Raw genomic sequence first — 21,427 nt, forward strand, 5'->3', positions numbered from 1 at the left:
TTAAAGTAATCTTTAAAATGCGTTACATTATACATTCGTAAGTATAATATTATGATAGACGATTGAATAACTATCTGTCCATGTTTTTAATTGTATGTACTTATGTTTTATAGTATAATTAAACTTACAAGGATTCATGTTTGTAAACTTGACCACGAAATTCATTTCTGTTATGATGTTTCACTCGCGTACAATTATAATCTAAATGATTGGCCAGTCACATCGATTGAAACAATTAATTGAAATACGTTTGAGTGAAAAATGTTTTATTAGAAAACGTTGAAATATAAAAACTATAAAAACAGGCAAGCTTATTGAATAATAATCGTTGAATTTAATCACAATAATTGTTGTTAATCGAAGACCACGTATTTATGCGTTAAATCGCAGTGCAATAGGTCCTTAAAGGAATTCACAATATGGCGCTCTACTTTCATTTTTTCTTCTTTCACCGGAAATCGCATATAACAGGGAACTGTGTATATTCCGCTTATATTTCCGTATATAAAAATTAATGGGGCACCAAATGACTTCCGTTATAGCAATACTTTTCTTTCATTCCATTTCATGGTTGTTACAAATTACTATTGAGTGTTCTGACGTCGTTAAACGAAAGAGAAACGTCGAATATTTTATGATGCAGTATTCGATTTCTATAGGTGAAATTTAGGTACATCTAAAATTTCAATACAATATGTTAAAAATACATATCACCGACCACAATTACTAACTGCGGATATTTATACATTTGCGAGAATTTAAAAATCCAAAAATGCAGAGAATATTATGCGAAAAATATACAGATATTTAAAAAATATACAATATTCTTTAAAATATTATTTGAAAGATGGAACAGAACTGTATTTATGTTTCGTTTACTCGGATGTGGTCATAAAAATATGAATTTGCATAAACAAGCGCAGTCTACTAATTACATAAGTAACAAAATAGAAAACAATATGTTGAAATAAATATTACTTCGAGTATAGCAAACTGTAAAAGCAAGCAAAAAGCTTCTTCCTTCGACGAGTATATATGTATTCATCGCTGCTATTGTTATAAATGTCTAATTAAATAAAATTTGAGAGAAAATGTTAGTATAAATACTGTAACTTTTTAATTATTAAAAATAATTAAAGATATACTATTTTCAATGAGTATAAAAGAAAACTTTTCTGAAACAAAAACGAATTATATAATATTATCTGAGTATTTCAGTTCACGAGTAACTTAAGTATATAAAATAAAATGCAATCGCAGCGACAGCGTTGATTTCTCTGTAATTGCATATCACGTGAAACGAATCTGACATTGATAAAAATATTGTCGCGGCAAAATACACTTTTCTTTCACAACCGAAGAATTAAAAACGCTTAATTTAAAGTTCAATTGCAATTCAATTGAAAATTCAATTCGGAGTCAATCGAAAATATCAATTCCAATAATTCCAATTATTATAATAACTGTTATCAAACAACTAACATTTAAATCAACAGAATTAACGTTTTCATTCTTTCAACATAAATTCGAAATTAATAATGAAACTTTAACGGAATAACAAATAAATTGATGTCAAGTACCTTAACTCTATATTTGTAATTGCACCGAAAATCTAGAATCCATCGGCGACAATCTTTTCCAACGTGCGAAACGTAAAGACATCGATCCAAATAATTGAAACGATCGATTAAAAATAAAACGGAATATCGAATCAAAAGCAAATATAGAAGATACGACTTAATTGAACCAACGATTATCTTTAATATTGTCTTTCGGTAACAGGACGAACTCCATGCTCAGGTTCTTGTGCTCCAAATTGAGCCTGAGTATACTGTGACTGCGATGCATAGACTTGGCTATATCCACTTGATTGACCTTGGTACGCGTCTGGTGATTGAATCTGGCTTTGATATTGGTTTTGATCTTGATACTGATTTTGATTTTGATATTGATTTTGTTCTTGATATTGACTCTGTCCTTGATATTGACTTTGACTTTGATATTGATTTGGAGGTTGATATTGAACTTCCGGAGCACCAGTAGGTTTAATTGGTTGAGGCACGTATGGCTTATCAAGACGATAATCGATCTGATTAGCGATAATGTTATAAGGAATTTGTGCTTGGTATTTCAATAAACTCTGAATTTGACCAGGAACATTGGTGGAATATTGTGGTACTGGTTCAGCTGGTAGTTGTTGCGGTCGTAGCTGTCGTTGATGTGGAGCTTGTCTTTTTGGTCTAGAATATACCGGACCTGATTGCGGATCTTGTGGTGGACCTCGTATTCGTTGTGAGGCAGGCGCGACCACTGGCGGTACTGTGTGTACGGTAGGAGATGTTGGTTGCTGTCTTAAAAGATCTTGGTAGTAGTTACGGACCTGCTCTACCTGCATTTGGGCGGCTGGCTCCGGATTAAATCTAAAAGTTAATTCTTTCGTAAAACTATTAATTCTTTTATTACTGGTTTAATTTAAGGGTGACTAAAATCAGAGTTACTATTCAAGGGTGATTACAGCAATACGCAATATCAAGAGCTAAATGCATAATGGCAAGTATATGAAAAAATTTAGAATAAGAAAGTACATAAAAATTCAACATAATTTAATTTGTAATTATTAACTGAAATCTTGAACGAAACGTAATCAATTGAATTTATTCGCCATTGAAGAGGGTGACTATAGGCACCGGTTAGAACTTCACATTAGTCAACTAGTCCACTTAAATGTAGGATAATATGATATCACTAGGCTAACTGACATTTCTTTGCATAATTATCCTATATACAATACAATGATATACAAGGGTAATCAATGAATCCTAGTATTAAATAACATGGATAATTTTACTAGTTAAATATTCAATTTACCTGTATTGTTCAGGAATTAAGTTGACATACGGAGTTTCGGCCTGGTATTTCAACAGTTGTTGAAGCTGAGGCGGTAGATTGGGATTATATTTAATTTGAGGTTCAGCCGGTGGTTGCGGAAGTCTGCGATGCTGCTGTTGCGGTGCAGCAGGAGCTTCCGGTCTGTATTGTGACGCCTGTCGCCTTTGTCTAGGCGGACCACGTGGTTTCCCACGATAAGCTGGTCGTCGTGGTGAAGGGGCTGGTTCCTCTTGGGCTTCGGGTTGATACCGAGGTTGATACTCAGGTTGATACTCAGGTTGATACTCAGGTCGTTGATTACCTTGTGATGCTAACAAATTTTCATATCTACAAAAAAATTTACAATGTTATATATGTATATAGACCACAACTTTCCTTTGTTTATTTCATCTTCTTATTTATTTCGTGTTTAAAAAGAATTAAATAAACTGTTTTCGTTATACCAAATTCAATACGTCAACAAATAATACTAGAGATCATTCTACTAAGATACTGTTAAGGTTCTATTATATCATCAAACTGGATTGAGATAAGCAATATTATATCATAATATTACATTGAGACACTATTATATCACATTAACATACTATTACATAATTACATTGCATGTAAGATAGCTATCCTTATTACGTCATCTAGCAACTGATAATACTTTATATAACAGTGTTTAATATTCACAGTACTAGTTCTAGATCTTTTAAAACAACTAAATAAGATAATGAAGTTGGAGAAAATAAAAAGTATTATTTTATTATGTAATATAAACATTACCTATATGGTTCAGGAATGATATTAACGTATGGAAGTTGTGCTTGCAATTGGAGAAGCTGCTTGATTTGCGTAGGTGCATTATCCAAAGGCCTCGATTGTTGTAAAGCAAATGGTTCGGGTTGTGGAGGTGGTTGCGGTTGCCTTGGTGCATGAGCCCTTTGCCGATGTGGCGCTCTTGGTGCACTTGCGATTGCAGCTTCCGAGTATTGTGCTGTCTGCTGCGCCCTTGGCTGTGGTTGCCGATCAAATGATCTCCAGTTCACTCTTAACCCTTTCAAGCAGAAATTTAATTTTTGACTTATTCAGAAGATATTACGCACTGTTGCTTCCATGTGTTAGATTGAAATTAACTTATTCCGGGAAAAAGCATACATTATAAAAGATGACTTTCATAAAATTTATATTTTACGAAAAGCTACGATTGTTTTAATTATTGTCATAGTGGAAATGAATACAATAATTATCAAGTATAAATATGAAGGTAGAACGCTATGGATTCACTTACCACTGGGATCATTATACTGGAGAGATTTCGCAGACCCTGAATTACCATCGTAGGAGCCTTGAATAATTGAATGACTATGTCCATCCGTTGATCCTTGGATGTTGTATGACCCTGTACTAGGTCCTTGTACATTGTAGCTTTCCGCTGGGCCGCGACTGGCACCATGAATTCGAAAATTAGAATGACCATCGCTAGCACCTTGTATTTGAGCGTTACCGTCTGTTGCGCCTGTAATACTAAAGCCACCTTCGTTTGATTCTGTAAAATAAAAAGGTTAAACATGGTAAATTATATGTTAAAATTTGAATAAATTAAATTAGAGAGATCATTACTTGCTTCATACATACTGTTACACGAATATTATTAGAAAAGTATTTAATACTTGTGTATGTCTTCATTATCAACTTGAAAATTTGTATTCTTATAAAGTAATTCTTTAGTTAATATCTTAAAATTCAATGAGATATTATTTTACGAAATTATTTCAGTACATTTTTATACGATTAATTCTAAACAAGGAAATATAAAAAGTATATCTTATATCAGATATATTTCCAAACCATTCTTGCAAGTATTCACTTCTTATCTACTACAAAAATGTCCTTAGAATTTTCCAGAAAGATTTATAGTAATAATAATTATTAAATTGAATCAATAAATATGTGTACGTACGCTTTTAATTCAAATATGTAAAGATGTTCGTTTCATTAAAAATTAGAAGAACATATTCATTAAGAAACAGCTTATTTGAAACACTATAGAGTTTAATTTGCGAAATACGTCCAAACTATAATACAAATGTTAAAGTACTTCGATAAGGCTTTAACAAACGATGTTGGCTTTAACAAATCTGATCGTAAATTTGTATCAGTCGGAGAAATAGAGCAATGAATTATGCAGAAAGATTTTTATTCTCATGGTAGTAGTAGGTATCGATATCTTATCTGCTTTCTACCATTTTGATCTGTGTATTGGATTCCTTTCCCTTCCTCTATTCGTAAACCCTGGGCGACTCGATTCCCGTCACTGGGTCCTTGTATCGAGAATTGTGCCAAGCACGCTGGAACTGTTAGTAACAAAAGAACCTACAAAAAGATTGTAAATACAAGTTACTTATTTCGTCTTTTTATGGTCAGCATTCATTTCTTTATTGAATTTCATCTATTTTCAATTTTATTTTATTGTAATATATTTATTAATTATTTTATTGTAATATAAAAATACTTCTAAATATCAGGAAGTGCTAATTGAACGTATTCAGTAGCAACCCATTAATTAAGTGTTTATTAAGCGTTTCCTGTTATCCAAATAAGGGTTGTATTACACAATGATTCAAGAGCCGTATACTTTCTAATTACAGTGTTTAAGGTGTTCTAAACAAAGTTCAAACGACGTACCAACGCAATATTGAGTTTCCCATTCTTTCACCGGTATAGATCAGTTAATTATAATATTATTATTAATAGATATATTTATTGGAAGAAATAAATAAATTTCCTTATTGATAATGATTTGTACTGAGTATAACTATTGTCAAAATTATCAATGATCATTTTTAGAAATATCATGGACAAATTTTAACTCGAACGGTTCGAAAAGAAACTTCGAGGAATTCGTAGATAATTCGCAAATCATTCGCAGGATACAAATATCCTTGGCAGTGAAGTGTTTTGTTCTACAAATATTCTCATTGACGCAGTAATATTGAAAGAAGCAATAATAATAAAAAAATCGAAATTCGATTGTGTAACACGAAGTTCTAATCATAGTATTATCTAATATGGTGGAACTTGGTTCACTGACAACTACGATTACGCACTAGTTGATGTCGTGTACATTTATATTGAATTGCATTTCGAGAGCGGGGCAACGTGACTGCGAGGGAAAGTGGTAACTTCAAGACCAGATTCTTCGTGATCAAGCTAATAATAACACATTTCAGGACCATAACGAAAATTGATACATTTGAATGATTCAAGCAACGATTACTCTTATTCAAACTATGCAAATGTCCTAAACGTACAATAATGTATGTACGCATATATACATATACGTACTATTGCCTCTTACTTACAATTATCGGATAAGGTTAATACATTCATTAGAGCTCATTAAGTTAATTAAACGAGCTAAATCAAGATTAGTCAAGTTACGTGTCGAATGATTTATCTAGTTTCACAGCATCTCCTATAATGATATTTTATACATGAAAATGTATACATGTATACATGCATTGTCATCCAATTATGTTAACAGAGAAATCGTATGATGGTTTTAATTTGGAGAGATACTTAAAAATATTCTTTTATTTTCTTTTATAATTAACGTTCTAAATAAACAGAAAACACTTCAAAAAAATATTACAAATAAATTTGGATTAAAATATTATTTTTCGATAGTAATTCCAACAATTATCGAAACTGTCAAAGCGTTTAACAATAAACTCTTTTTTATACACTTAACAATTAATTTTTTGTGCAATTCTATAAGTAACGATATGCAACGACCTTGATAAGTAGCTTTGTATCATTGAAATCTATTTTAAGAAAACAGATTATCTGTAAGATCAGTAGTTGCACTTTAAATTCAATTAGAAAGAAATCGATTAAAATTAGAATTTTACAATTTTTCAATTTATTCAAATAATTCTAGTCTTTTTAGGGATTCGGCAAAAGAATAAAATTCTACTGAAAGTTAAATAGTAACTATAGGAATTATGATCAATAAAAATCACTTTATTAATATTTTGAAAGCACGATGAATAAATAAGCATCGAATGTCCAAGTTTTTAGAAAATTTCCAAGCACATATTATCGTGTGCATCGTTTCCATAAAATTTTCTATCTTGGACAACTTTACTACGCCAGTCATAAATAGTCTTCACGGTATCAAAGCAGATCTTTCAATATTTCTACTATCTGTAATTAAAGTTTCTGGAGAAAGGTGAATTTTGGTAATCATCAGTTTAATTAGATCTGAACCTAATAAAATGCCAGTTTCCAGAGGGGAAAGTTTTGCGTGTCTTCGATTAGCAACAGCAATTTCCGTAATCGGGAAAAGGCGACGAGTTGCTATGCCTTTCCTTCGAGCATTCCACTCGCAAGAAAAAGGAACGAAATCTATCTGGAAACCGGGACTAAGGCAGTACAGCGTGCAACTATCGAGCACAGCATTGCAAGAATTACACGCTCGCCGGTAGAAAGTGAAATATAAATTAACCGGCAGGACACGCCTGCTTCGATTATCCGTGCAAGAAAAAAGGATCTGCGCTACGAGTTTAACTTGTCTAGAGTCTAGAAGCGACTCCCTGTCAAGCCAATATTAAAAAATCGAACGCGACACAGAATATTAAATTTTCCAGGTCAACATTCTTCTGTACGCTTAAATCGTTTAGATCGTTTTCTTTAAAATTTGGTTTGATCAAGCTTATTACTTTGCTCGTATAATTTTAATTGAAACAATTGATACAAGTTTTTGTTCCATTTTATTGTTTCTTCCTTAATGTTCTATATAAGCCATAATAAGAGAACGAAATCAAAATCAATTATCAGTATCGTGCAAAATATTTTCAACTTTAAATAGGATAGTTAAATATCGATAATATAATATAATTATAAAAAAAGATAGAATAGTAAATATAAAATAATGAAATTATAGAAAATATAGAATAATAAGTGTAATATGTAACAAACAAATATAAGGGATTATTATTGTTATTATTATTATCTAGGATTATTGCACATGTTTTATAAACTTTTTTTTATTTTCTAAAAATCGGCATGTTATATTTTAAATAAACTGGGAGATATTGTATCTGGTATTTCTTGATTTTCAATTTAGAATGGGAGAAAGTCTTTTCACTTTTACTAATGACATTAAAATACGTATGTGCTCTGTTTTTGTCCTAATTGTCATGTAAGTGTAAGACATGGTATCTAGTAAAGCAGACAAAAGAATTAAAACTATAAATGGTATAGGATACAGAACTGTAGTTACTTCTTATAGAACTTTCATTCTGCACGTTTTAAATAGTGATTGTGAGCAGGAAACTAGAAACAGTACAAATGCGAACAAGATTATCTTTCAAGTTTACTATCATTATCTTATTGGCTTTCTTCGAGCTATCATTCGAAGCAAATTAACTGTGAAATTTAGAAAATCAATCTTCGTTAACGAAATAATATCTAAATCATGTATACCTTTTATTGCACAGAATTGAAACTTTTATGTAAATTTTTTAATTTCAATACTTACTTAATTACTAAGATGAATGAATATAATATGTTACATTTCAACAAGCAGTTAATTTAACGACAAATCAATTTTTTAAAGTAATATTTAAGAAATATTAAATTAGAAACATACAGCGGCAAGCAGTAAATAAACAAAGAAATGCTTATTCATAAATTCAACATTATATTATGAACAATTCTATTTTTAGTTTGGTTATAATTGGAAATTTATGCTCCAAAAAATTCTCATTATCTATTTTTTTCTAGGTATCTCAGATTTTCTCGATAAACATCAAAATAATTATCTTACTCGATTATCGTAAACCGATTATTACAATAATTCTCGGCACAACATAAATAATATTATGGTCACGTTTAACCGTTACACTCGTAAAATGGGAAAGCGTGACATTTCGAAGAGAACCATGTCTTCTTAACCATGGATAAATAAATTTATGTACTCATTTCTTGTCTGAGACATTACTGACAATGTAATTATAATGACAGATTGTGAATCTCTCGCACAAGCATACATTCCAGTTGTTATGTATTTTAATATAAACTTAGTTTGTCATATTTTTGATGACATAGTTTTACATGGCACAATTATAGTTTTAATTATTATATAAAGATGTAAGATAACATCTTTTCGCAAAATGAAATGATTAATGTTTCTTATTATGTAATAAAATAAAATTAGATTTATTACTGCAAGATTAATATCACTGTGAATTATTACAAAGATCTTAGTCAAAGAAATTTTGAAGTCAAACTTGTTTTTAACACAATAGTGCCCTAGATTCATAAAAATACTCCTTCTCTAAAGCATTAACTATACGCTTATCTGTTTTCTAGATTATATTATAATTTCTAAGTGACCCATAATCTACACCATAATTACAATTAAGATCTGCATCTCTTGCATCTAATTTCTATCCTATCTGCTTTGCTCCCAAAATGATCATAAAATTATTATTACTACATTAAATTCAATTCTTATCTTCAGCATCACGTAAACGTAATACAAAGGCAATTTCACCCCGAATAATTTCACGACCAATTTCATGCTACGTTCACGGCACAAACGCGATGGCTTTCCTTTCGACAAACAACCCGTACTCAGTATAATTAATCCACGATGCGTAAACTCGTATACCGTTTTACGAACGTGTTACGGAAACGCGCGTCGATGTGGGACATCTCGTGGTAATTAACCGCACGCGACACGTTTAGTTCTGCTACATTCCAATTTTCAAACCCTAGACACCTATTACACGTACGTCTAAATTTTCCTTCGCATATTACATACGTCGAATATGAACCACAAAATAATGCTAGGTAGAGGGATAAAGTGAAATCACGCATTAAATAATAATTCCCTTCGTCCGAACGAGAATTCACTAATCAAGGAGCAAAAATTCTATCATCAAGAAATTAAATTCATCTTATTTTCAATTTTAAAGAAAATTGAAATGAAACGGAATTGATTTAGATGGTTAGTAAGCGTGTAAAAGATACGGAAAAGAGTTACTTACGAGCAAATTCATGGCGAGAAAGCAAGCTGCTCGATGCGTTCAAGGGTGGAGTGTATCTGAGGCGGCCGCGCGGTCACCGGAACAACTTTATATGCGGCTACGTAAAAGGCGCCTTTCGGCGACGGGGATGTGACTTCTCGTGCCACCTCCACCAGCCCCCGGTTTTATCGCCTCTTTGGATTACCGTTCCACGGAACTGGCTTTTCAATTCGCGTACTACCTTTTCCCGCGGTTCCCATCAGCTAGTCTCACTACCAACAGCGATGGTTCCTCTATGCAAAACAGGACAACAGTTATGGTCGACTACTACATATTTCACTATTGATACGTTGTTATGATACCGGAAATATTGTAACAGGAAATGTTTTAATTACTCTAGAGAGATTCGCTCCAGCTGTCAAATATTATTTTGAGTGTTTTGCTTATTTGATGCATACTAACAATAAGCATTTTTGCATCTTTAAATTTGCCACAAATGCATGAACATGCAGTCTAGTTATAAATAGATTTATAATTTATTTATTACTATGAATTGCATTTATAGTGGATTTATATTGAATACAATAGTAAATAATTTTTAATACATTTTTAAATACATAGAATATATGAAATCTAAAAACAGTGTAGGATTTACGCTATTGATGACGTGGATAAATAAAACAAAATCATAAATTAATTATTATACGGAAGAGATTTCTTTTACTTCCCTCTCATTACGCATACATGTTAAAATCTGTAGATATACAGATTTTTGCTACTTCTATGCAATATATTGAGAATATAATTTTGCTTTATTATCATTAATTCTTTGAAATAGCTTAATAATAACAATGAATAATTAATTATTTTTTAAAATCATTTTAGCTGCTAATTTAGATAAAATACTAGTTTAACACGTGTAAATAATTTAATTAAAATTGTAATTATATTGTTTTCATCGTTCTTACTATATCAACTATACTAATCTATATCAAGATGTAGAAGAAGATTATGTGGTCATTACCGATCATGTTAAAAGTTTATCTTTCATCTGTTAACTTCCTTGTAATTCTACCATATTTCTTCTGACGTGATAACAAAATTGTGCATTTTGATTATATCTTTCATCAATGTTTATTTTCTCCCTAACACTTTAAGAAATTACATTGAACTGTTGCATTCCTAAGCCATGTGCACTTCAACAACTAACAAGTGTTACGAAGCTCGCGTCGTCGTAAGTACATTTACATGGTTTCTCGTTTCTAGTGAAGGAGTACTCGATTGCATAGTTAGAAAATGCTGAAGCCGTCGACAAGGAATGGAATTTAAAGACACGTTTCCCAGATAGCGACCACTCAAAGGTTACTATGTAACTTAAGTAATCATTACAAACAAAGAAAATTAGATAACAAGTAATAATAAGGAAAATAAGACAAATACGCATCATTTTTGTTCTTTATAGAAGAACAATCTTAAAATTCAGTGTATCATTAAGCTCCATGTTATTAAATCTATTTCTTTCTGAACTTTAGGATTAAATATGTATTTCTGTTATCCTCCAAAATATCTCAAAAATATTCGTTGTTAGAATATAAATAACTTTTTATGAATTTACCATTTATTTTTTACTATAACAAACTTATACCTCTTAAAGTAGCTAAACTAACAAGTCATTGTCCATTTCAATGATGTCGTATTAAAGTACGCTTCTTTAACCATCAAATAAAAAATGGAAAATCAACAAAAACAGACTCCCTGCCTTTTCGGTATAGTCTCCATATGTGTCTCACATTCAGCAGTCCAAAAGAAATTCACCTTCTCTCCATACTAGAAACTACGAAAGGCAAAAAGAAATAGCAGAATAAGGTCGTAAATGGAATCTCAACGCATCGAAAAAGATAAAGAACGAATATTAAGCAAGACTGGTAGAATACAAGTTAATTGTCCAAAAGAATTTTTATTTAGAAACAGATTAGAAACATCTAACACAATCGCTATCACAAAGCACATAAAATCTTAAAATCTAAAATTTATGTATCTTTTTATGCAATTAACGATATGGGACATCTGCTCAAATTCTATATTCACATAATGTTCTCATATATGTATAGGTGCTCTTATGAAGAATAGGATTCTATTTAGAATTCTATATGTACTGTATTATTGCTTCATGCAGTAGAGTCCCCTTTTTATTAAACACTTCGTTAAACAAATTATTCGAAAAGTTGATGGTCGCGACAAGCAGTTGCCATAAAACCTTACGTAACGCATGACAGCAGGTATTTATCTTCGTATTCAAGAATAAATTCCAGCCTCTATATTGACTATTAGCTTCTGTAGTGAATCTGTCACTAACTCTAACAATTCGTTTATCCTACTATTCTAACTTACTCATTAGATATTCATGAAAATAACCAACATGCAATTATAGTAAAACTCCTCTTCGGATCAACTTCATTGAAACACGATCGTAAGATATATATGTACGAATTTGCATCAGATTAAATACGAAATAAATAAACCTTCACGGCATAAAATGAATGAGAAAGTACTTAAGGAAGTCGTAAAGTCACAAATTACCAGCTCAGCATGATCACGTACTAGTACAAGATATTCCGTGCAGCATGTTTTTTACGTTTCGAACAATGTATTGCAATCTTGTTAAAGTGTATCGTATCATATCGAAGATTTTATTCTCCTTATTCAATCTTGCCGGAAGAGAATGGAAGGATCCGAACAAAATACGAAAAGCAAGAAGAAAGCATAATACAATCACGTTTCACGTATCAAGTCACGCTGATCCCATCGATTTCCTGTTCTCGCAGGGTCTAGAATGAAACCAAATATCTCATGATTCACGGTTCTCTGTAGTTCCTTGTAAATTAAACGCACATCTATTTGAACAATTTGAGATTAATGTTTTACTAAAATACTGAAACATTAGCAGACTATTAAAAAATATTATTATTAGTGAAATCGTACAAGTTGCAAGATACACGTTATTGTAGTACCAATAAATTCTCTTACACAACAATAAACAGCTTGGTAATAAAACACATGAAATTCTGAAACTATATTTTATCAATCACAGATCAGTTGATTCCTCTACTTCATTTGAGGTTGTAAAGTTATAAAAGAGAAATCTACCATTTATTATTTGTGATCTGTCAATTCTCCAATATTATTAGTTGATAAATCATTCAGGGAAAAAATGCAAATTGCGCACTCTAAGAAAGTGCAAAAACTGAAAGCGATTATCCTTTCGCGCATCATTGAGATAACTTCTAATTTATTAAACATATTTCCTACTTCATCGAACGAATCAGTTAGGCGAAGGGATTAATTACCATGTCTTTGTCCGTTGCAAAACTTCCGGTCTTACGGTATTGCACCACTTGCAAACGAGGTGAGACCTTTTTAATTACAGGCAGCCTGGACTAAACAGAACCGAACTCATGACATCGTTCTCCTCAGTTCATATATTTTCTCGTACGTCGAGAATTTTACGAGAAACTTGTGTTGCTAGGTTTCATAACGAAAGTGACAGCATTTCTCTGAACAAGGAAGAGCATGTAAATTGGTCTCGTGGCCTTCACGCTTCGTGAACGGATTCGCGTTGCTCTCGACAATTGCGATTATACTCATACACGCGTTCACCGTACTCTGCTGCGCTGCAACTTTCGTTTTTCCACTGACCACAGACACAAATGCATAATTCACCAGCGTGTCTTCGAGTTCGTCGATCTGAGAAAGGGTCGATGAAATTATAATCATTATAATTTCGCCCGTGTAACAAATAACGAGGATAACAGATGGATAAATTATAATTTGCTGAGTGACGAGAGGATTTATTCAACATCGATGTCGATGGTTACGTGGTGTACTTCGTTATATGTTTTAAGTAAATTATATGTTTGCAGTTTTTCTTTTAAGAGGTGCTTAATCAATAATGGAAATGTTATACTGGATTGTATATTGTATTTGGATGTCATGAAAATTTTGCGACATATTCTTGACTTATTGTTATCATCATACCTTCAATCGTCATTTTATTTTTATACAACAATACATAACAAATGTTTATAATTTAGAGAAATGGTTTATTTTTATTCTTCTATTATCACATCGAAAATTATTTATTACACAAAAACATCTGTTAAAGCTAGTCTATATTTGAAACTCGGACGAACATGAAGTATCGTGATTAAATTCAGATTCAAATATTTGCTTTTAGATAATTTGAAATTCATTGAAACTTTGATTAACAAGAATTTGATGATCAAAACTTTGATTACATTACTAAAAATACTAGTATTACGAATAATAATAAAAAAGGGCCACATATATTACAATTATTAACAGTAGAAAACGTTCAAACGTGAAACTTTCAGAAATTATATTATTGGTTACGTTTCTGTTACTTATCTCTCCTGTAATTCAATTGTATTTTACTTGCGAAATCTAATGAAATAAATTCAGCTTTCGATTGCCACTTTAATTACGACACGTACGAAGCCACAGAGTATCATATTCCTTATGTTTGGAAAAATTCACACTCCACTTCAAATAGTTTACAATAGATACGATAACATAAAACACAACATACAGAAACCTAAGGAAGAAAGTAATATATTCCATCAGAGAATCTACGATACAAAAATTTCAATTACTTTCCTAATCAAAAAAAAAAAAAAAACTATTGCAATTCCATCGTGATTTCACCAAATTCCAATCGGAAAAAGAAAAGTCTTCTAATTAGAACATTCGTTACGCGCAGATATTTCCACTTCTTTATCTAATTAACGAACCGACATCGAGGCCAAGAATTACGTATCATTACTTCCTTACACTGTTCGTAAGCTCGAGAAGCTTGAAGTCCGAGTTTCTATCCAGATATCATCAGATATCTCAAGAAATATCGGTACGATAGATCCTGTGATCATCGATGCAAACAAATCGTTTGTATTTATTTTCCATCTGTCGATCAACGTTCGATATCACGTGTCGCTTTCTATAATCGTGGTTCGAGCACGCGTCTTTATTAGAAAGGTGGAAACCATCTGACTTTCTACGTTACACTTAATGAGAGCAGATTTATTAACGAGTAGCCGAGCAGATCGGCAATACCCGCGAAAATGTTCTTCCTTGAGCTACGATCTTAATAAATTCCGCTCGGAAGCGGTTCTCGAGAGATCGATAACCATTTCGTAATCACGGTCGAGTTACTTTTACGCCGGAAGTTCCGTTCACGCCACGTCCATTCGCTCGCGCGGACACGCGAGAAACGTTTTCATGGAAACGAAGAATGATTCCCACTTCAGTATGGGAAAACGTTCCAGCACGATAAAACGAAGGACTTGGTGGGATAGAAAGTATCCGAGCAAAGTTGCTTTCTTTTATTTTAACCCTGCTACATCCTTGAGATCACTTTCGATAGAATCGCGTTTTTCTATAGTTAAATGGTTTATTAAATGTCAGGAAAATATGAAAAAAGATTTGTAGGTTTTCGGGTTTTTTGTTTCAACTGTACACTAGAGATTGTTTTAGAACTAAATGATTCAAGGACTACGGTAAGGTTAATAAACATACAGTTTTTGTATAAAAGATTGTACTTGTTATTTTCTGTTTACAATAAATTGTAATTAATGAATTATAGTTGTTAAACTTGTATGACTTGTATAGCGACATAAATTATGTAGAGATTAATTCTTTTAGTTGGAATGTAAAGAAGGTCTAAAAAAGTATTTACTTCTAAAAGTAATTCATTTTATACACTCTACTTATGGTTATGCTTCTTGTTCTAAACGTACAGTAAAATTTATAAAATTGAATTTTATAGATTCAGTTATTATCCAAATGGAAAGATTAACACATAATCGTATCTATTTAAAGCTATAGATAAGAACAAAAAAGATGTTAAAGTTGAAAGTTAGAATTACCAGAGTACACTTCGTTATTTAGCCAGAAAGTGTAAACCTTTCTTTGTTTTTTAACGCGTCAAGACGAAGAATATTAATCTTCAGCAGTTTTTCTGTGCGACGGAGAAAGTCGAAGGTTTGAGGAAAATATTCTAATTTCATTTGGCAACTTATTTTATCACAAGTAACTAATAACTTTGAGAACAAGCGTGATCAAAGATATTCTTTTCAAAACAGTATCTTTTCATAACTCTGTTTAAAAATTATATAAAAAATACAGAACGTTTCATTAATACGCACATTTGTTCTGGATGTGTTCATAAAAATCCTAAAGTGAGATTGTATGTAAATTTATATAAGTTGTAAATAATTATTACTAAAAATTTGAAGCGAGGAAGAATAATCTAAAGTAGAACTGTAACAAAAATGAAATAAGTTATTCAAATTCACTGTATACCGACAGAAAAGTAAGATTTCCGAATCTTCGTTTCATGCTAAATTCAACAAAATATCCCATTTTATTCCAGATTTTAAATGAATAAAAACTAAAATAATTAAATAGATGCGAAAATAAAATAAGAGCAAAAATAGTTTGTTGCCTCATTTCCTCCAACACTGAATTCAAACTAAATCTAAACAGTTACAAAATCCAACATACTAACTATAAGTAGCTCTAAACCCCAAATTCCATCCCCAGATACCCTTTCCTCAAATCCCTCAATCCTCCCCACCCGCCAATCTCAACGCGTCGCTCCACCAAATAAACCAAATAAACTCCACCTGTTTCATATTTCGGCCCTCTCAATGCCTCTGACTTTCTTCAACAGGCTTAGTCGTCCCATAGTCGCCTTCGTACTGATCGTTATTCACGTAATAAACCTTGCTTCGATACCGATATGGCCCTTTGGTCTCAGCTGGAAAAGGTTTTGGTACGAACAACGATTTTGGTTTGTAAGAAATAGTATTCGCGATAACTTCGTATGGTAACCGTGCCTGATACTGCAACAATTGTTGGATCTCCATTGGCATGTTTTTGTCGATGACCAATTTTTGAGGAATTGGCGGCGGTAGCCTCTCGACTGGCACTGATATGTGTTCCACTTGTGGCTCCTGTTGCTCTCGTTGCTCGTAGTCCTCTTTGTACACTATTTTGCCTTGCAAACTTCTATCTGCGTAGTCCCTTCTAGATTTATGTTGCTCCTCTTGTTCATAATTCTCGTGTTCGTATTGAGAAATGCCAGCATTTGCTGGTTGCTGATCGTATTGTTGAGCAATTGGAGCATTGGATGGGTAAGCGAAAGAGGCTGAGTCAGGATGGATACTTTGTGGCTTGAAGTCTTCTAGAATCACTTGTTTCGCCTGAGACGGAGCATTTGAGTATCTGTATTGAACTTGATTGAGATCAGATTGAGGTGCCACTGGAGCTTGAGGTTGTGGATAGACTTTATATTGAAGTTGATTTGGATCTGGTTGTTCTTGTACAGGCTGAGGTTGAGCGAATGTCTTGTATTGTATCTGGTTGGGAATTTGCTGAGGTTCCGGTTGAGTTTGATGTTGTAAGTACGATCTATGTTCCAATTGGTCGGGTTCGATTTGCACGAGTTCAGATTGAGATTGCTGTTGACTCACGTGTGATTGTTGAGAATGAGCTGATTGTTGAGGATAAGCTGATTGTTGAGGATGAGCTGATTGTTGAAGATGAGCTGATTGTTGAGGATGAGCTAATTCTTGTTGTTGAGGGATTTGGGAATTTTCTAGGCGAGAATGGAATTGGTTCTGCGCGCCGAAGAACTTCCAATCAACCTTCAGACCTGTAAAGAAGATGCGCGTGGTAATTAGTAGCCGGTTTTTGGTTATGTGATAAGCAATCTGCAGATATTCGCACAAATGCATATTCTTATAGCAACTAAGAAATAAATTAATAACAAACTACATAATTAACAACAGACTAAAATTAATCGGAAATTATCTATATGTACAAATTATGTGTACATGATCGATCAGTATAAATGAATAAATTGTTCAAATAACCTATATATAATAAGATTTACGATATTACTCAGAAAAATAACATTTCATTCGCTCCAATCTAGTACTACATCTAACACACATAATATATACATAATTAATGTTCAGATCTTCATTAGCAATGAATAAAACCTTATACACAAATCATCTACAATAAAAGACACTTCCTGAATCTAAAATTTTCTAGACCTCTTACGAAAACAATTACATAATCATTACATCAATTATACAATACGCATGGCAAACAAACAATATACAATTACACAACTATCCAGCAATTACTCTATCTCGGTACAATATGTACATTAGTAACACCCAATTAAGTTGTTCTAGAACTAAAGACAATCGCCTAAACAACTCAATCACGATCAGTTCGTACCTTCAATCAGGAAAAAGAATTCCGATTCTGACTAACTGATCTCTATTATTCATAAAAAATATTTAATTATCAAAATTTTCAACTTAGCATTACTCACCATTTGGATCATGGTACTTAATTTGCGCCTGGGGTGTACGAACAGAACGCTGTGCGTTCTTCTCTTGCGCCACCGTCGTCGAAACCAAAACGATAAAGAGGATCTGCGAACAGATTGAATTGCCTATAAATTACTGCTTATGAGAAGGCTCCCCACCTTTGTGAGGGTTCTCCATTTCTCTAAGGACGAACGCAACGATGCTGTAATAGGTAATGGATTCGTTAGAAAGTAAAGTCTTCCTAGACGGTCGTCTTTCTCCGCGGCTCGTTGGAAATCAACGCCACCGACGACGTCTCACCCGGAAGCGAATTCGTACGATCGTTTTGTTCAATAAAACATTTGACTAGCAGAAACGTTTCCGCCTTTGTCCCGCAATCGCTTTTGTATCAACTCGACTCTGTGCCATACAGAATGATCCACGCGAGGATCGTTGCAATGAAACAGTTTCACTTCCTTCTGTAATCGTTCGAAATTATCATAAAGTTAAGACTATGTTCGCCAGCGTTATGAACCGCGCACAACGACTGTTTAATAACTTTTAACTGTGGGAAATTAAGGCTGACTACGTTTAGGCTCGAATAAACGTTTTCTTTCGTAATGTCGATTTGAATATTGGATCGCCGATTAGCTTGAATGAATTATGCATATTCGTGGTTTGGAGTAGTTCAGTTGATGTTGCTACGGAATTTTAAATGTTTCTAGGTTGTGAGAGCTTCAAAAGCTATATAAATTGTTAATTGTAATTTTCCAGATTTTTAATCTTACCTGTCATTCGTTTTATGTTGAACAGTTTGTCTTCTATAATTGAACGTTTGATAGAATTAAAACACATGTAAGTAAAATGTAAGATTTTTATCAATAATTGATATACATATATATATATATAAAATTTTACATGATAAATTATATGCATATGTACATACAATTTTGCTCAAAGCTAAAGTTCATTACTCTTTTAGAAATTATTTTCACTAATAATTATTTTCTTCTGAAGTTAATTAACTTCGTTGTAAATCAAATTTAACTGTGTAATTTCAGAAAAGAAATCTGTTCAGAAGATGCCACGATCGATTCAAGATCATCATGATTCAAGATTGAATCTCACTCTGTATGAAATTATTAATTTCTAAAATTAATTTTTCTAAACTTTCTATTCTAATAAATTAAAATAAATTTTGTATATATAATAACACGATCATATTTCATGCACACGTATAATAAATTACAACATTTATAATAGTATATCACATTGTATGTATCATATATATCATAGTATTATATAAAATCAATCTTTATTTCCTTTATTAATACTAAAAACGAGAATTCGTCTAGTTTAGAGTATGAAACATGCATGAGTGAATCGAACCTTGAACTAGCGTAATGCTAAGCCACTACATAATTAATTCATGATTTCTGTTCACGGTTCTGTTTACATGCATGAAACAGAATAGCCGCCAAGAAGAAATTAGAAGAATACATTTTTAGAGAAATAAATTAGAAATAATTAGTTGTAAAAAATGTATCGTAAATATAATTCAAACCACTCTGATTTACTGTAATTTTCAATTTCAAATAACCTACAACTATTAGAAGATTTGTAATTAACAAGATCCTAAACAGATAAAGTAATAAGGCTTTTAAACTATAAATCAAATTATAATTTACGTGAGGGGATTCATATGCTTAAAAAAATGTCTAAAAAATTTTAATTTAGCTTACTTACTAGTTTCATTAAATTAATTAAAATTGTCCAAAAATCTACGAATGTGTAAAAAGAAATAAGTAAATCAACCGAGCTCTCGGCATTAAACAAACTTTTCTATATAAAACAAACTACCAAATATAAAGCTAAATTAAAATAAATTTCTCGATACAAATAAGTTCTTCGAATGTCACAAACGATAACATGAAAAATTCAAGTGACTGTGTCAAGCATCTACAAAACACAGTTTTTGTACCATAATACCATCACTGCTACTTTTCCTACTTGAGCTTATCATGATAAAAAGCAACAAGGAAAGAAACTACTCGTTCCTAAACACTAACTAGTAGTATTCACTTTTCGTAAACATTCGACTCATCGACTCAACGTATCGGTAAAATCGCGATCCATCACTGACAACCCTTTGCAGCACAAATACACTGCAACTTATACGTGTCACTCACTAAAGACTATCGTAAAGAAATAATATAAATATTCGACACTTGATATGTTGTATCTAACATCGATAGAAAATAGAAGATAAAGTTAAAAAACTGGGATCACCATGATACGATTTTGAGTAGAGTCGAAGAGTTTCATGCACTCACTCGAAGTCTCATGGCTGGCTGCGAGAAAATGATGAACGTGGATGCTCGGTTCGCGGATCTACGAGCGGAAATCAGTCGACGGAGCTACCGTTGCTCTTCTATATACTCGGAGTCGAGCCGGTGTAATTGGTCGGCTAAGCAGACGGCCGGTGACTACCTACTTTTAAAGTAATTCTGCCTCCGGTAACGAGCGAACCACCGAGGCCCTCGGGATATTATCTGGGCCGATTGCAAGAATGCGTCGCTGGCGCAACTTCGTTACAAAGTCGATCTAAGAAGCTGCGGACACTGGGGTGTCCGAGGTTACCGTGATTTGCAACAATAGGGGGAACAATAATGGAGGATCGACAATCGACGGTAAAGTCTGCCATTGATGATACTTCCAAGAAAGGTAGAGAACCATAGTGGCGAGCAAAATAATTTAATTTAATTTTTAGGAATTTACCCCTCTGTTGCGTTCCTTTTTCTATTTTTAGAAAATCTCTTCAGAAGGATATGATAAGAATTAGAAAAAAAATGAACAATGTAGCTACTTAGATGTAAGTTATTTTTTCTTCGACAAACCTAATGTCTCTAATCATAGATAGAAACATATTCTCGCCATTCTATAAAAGATAAAAAAAAAAGAGAATACAGTTCCAAAGACTTTCAAAGACTCTTTATCTGCAAATCAGAATGTAATGACTCGAGAGAAAAACAAAAGTCATTCCGTCATACGTGTCGTAAGCGACTGCTTTGCATATAGATTGTGCATAACTATGTTTATAACGTGCAAACGATCTTC

General features: G+C 32.5%; 2 protein-coding genes across 2 annotated transcripts; both read right to left on the reverse strand.

Moving 5' to 3' along the window:
- Positions 1–245: 245 nt before the first annotated feature.
- Positions 246–10,048, reverse strand: LOC126914984 (DNA translocase FtsK-like). Its single transcript, XM_050719312.1, has 6 exons — positions 9,933–10,048; positions 5,121–5,250; positions 4,166–4,423; positions 3,661–3,931; positions 2,869–3,216; positions 246–2,420 (listed from the first exon to the last, which is right to left on the reverse strand). Exons 1-6 carry the CDS (start codon positions 9,942–9,944, stop codon positions 1,760–1,762), a joined length of 1,680 nt encoding a protein of 559 aa, XP_050575269.1. The 5' UTR covers positions 9,945–10,048; the 3' UTR covers positions 246–1,759.
- Positions 10,049–15,502: 5,454 nt separating this feature from the next.
- Positions 15,503–20,789, reverse strand: LOC126914987 (putative mediator of RNA polymerase II transcription subunit 26). The gene is made up of 3 exons (XM_050719316.1): positions 20,644–20,789; positions 18,334–18,436; positions 15,503–17,640 (listed from the first exon to the last, which is right to left on the reverse strand). Exons 1-3 carry the CDS (start codon positions 20,653–20,655, stop codon positions 16,631–16,633), a joined length of 1,125 nt encoding a protein of 374 aa, XP_050575273.1. The 5' UTR covers positions 20,656–20,789; the 3' UTR covers positions 15,503–16,630.
- Between the last annotated feature and the right edge of the window lie 638 nt (positions 20,790–21,427).

The sequence above is a fragment of the Bombus affinis genome, chromosome 3, assembly GCF_024516045.1.
Source record: "Bombus affinis isolate iyBomAffi1 chromosome 3, iyBomAffi1.2, whole genome shotgun sequence".
Lineage (NCBI taxonomy): Eukaryota > Metazoa > Arthropoda > Insecta > Hymenoptera > Apidae > Bombus > Bombus affinis.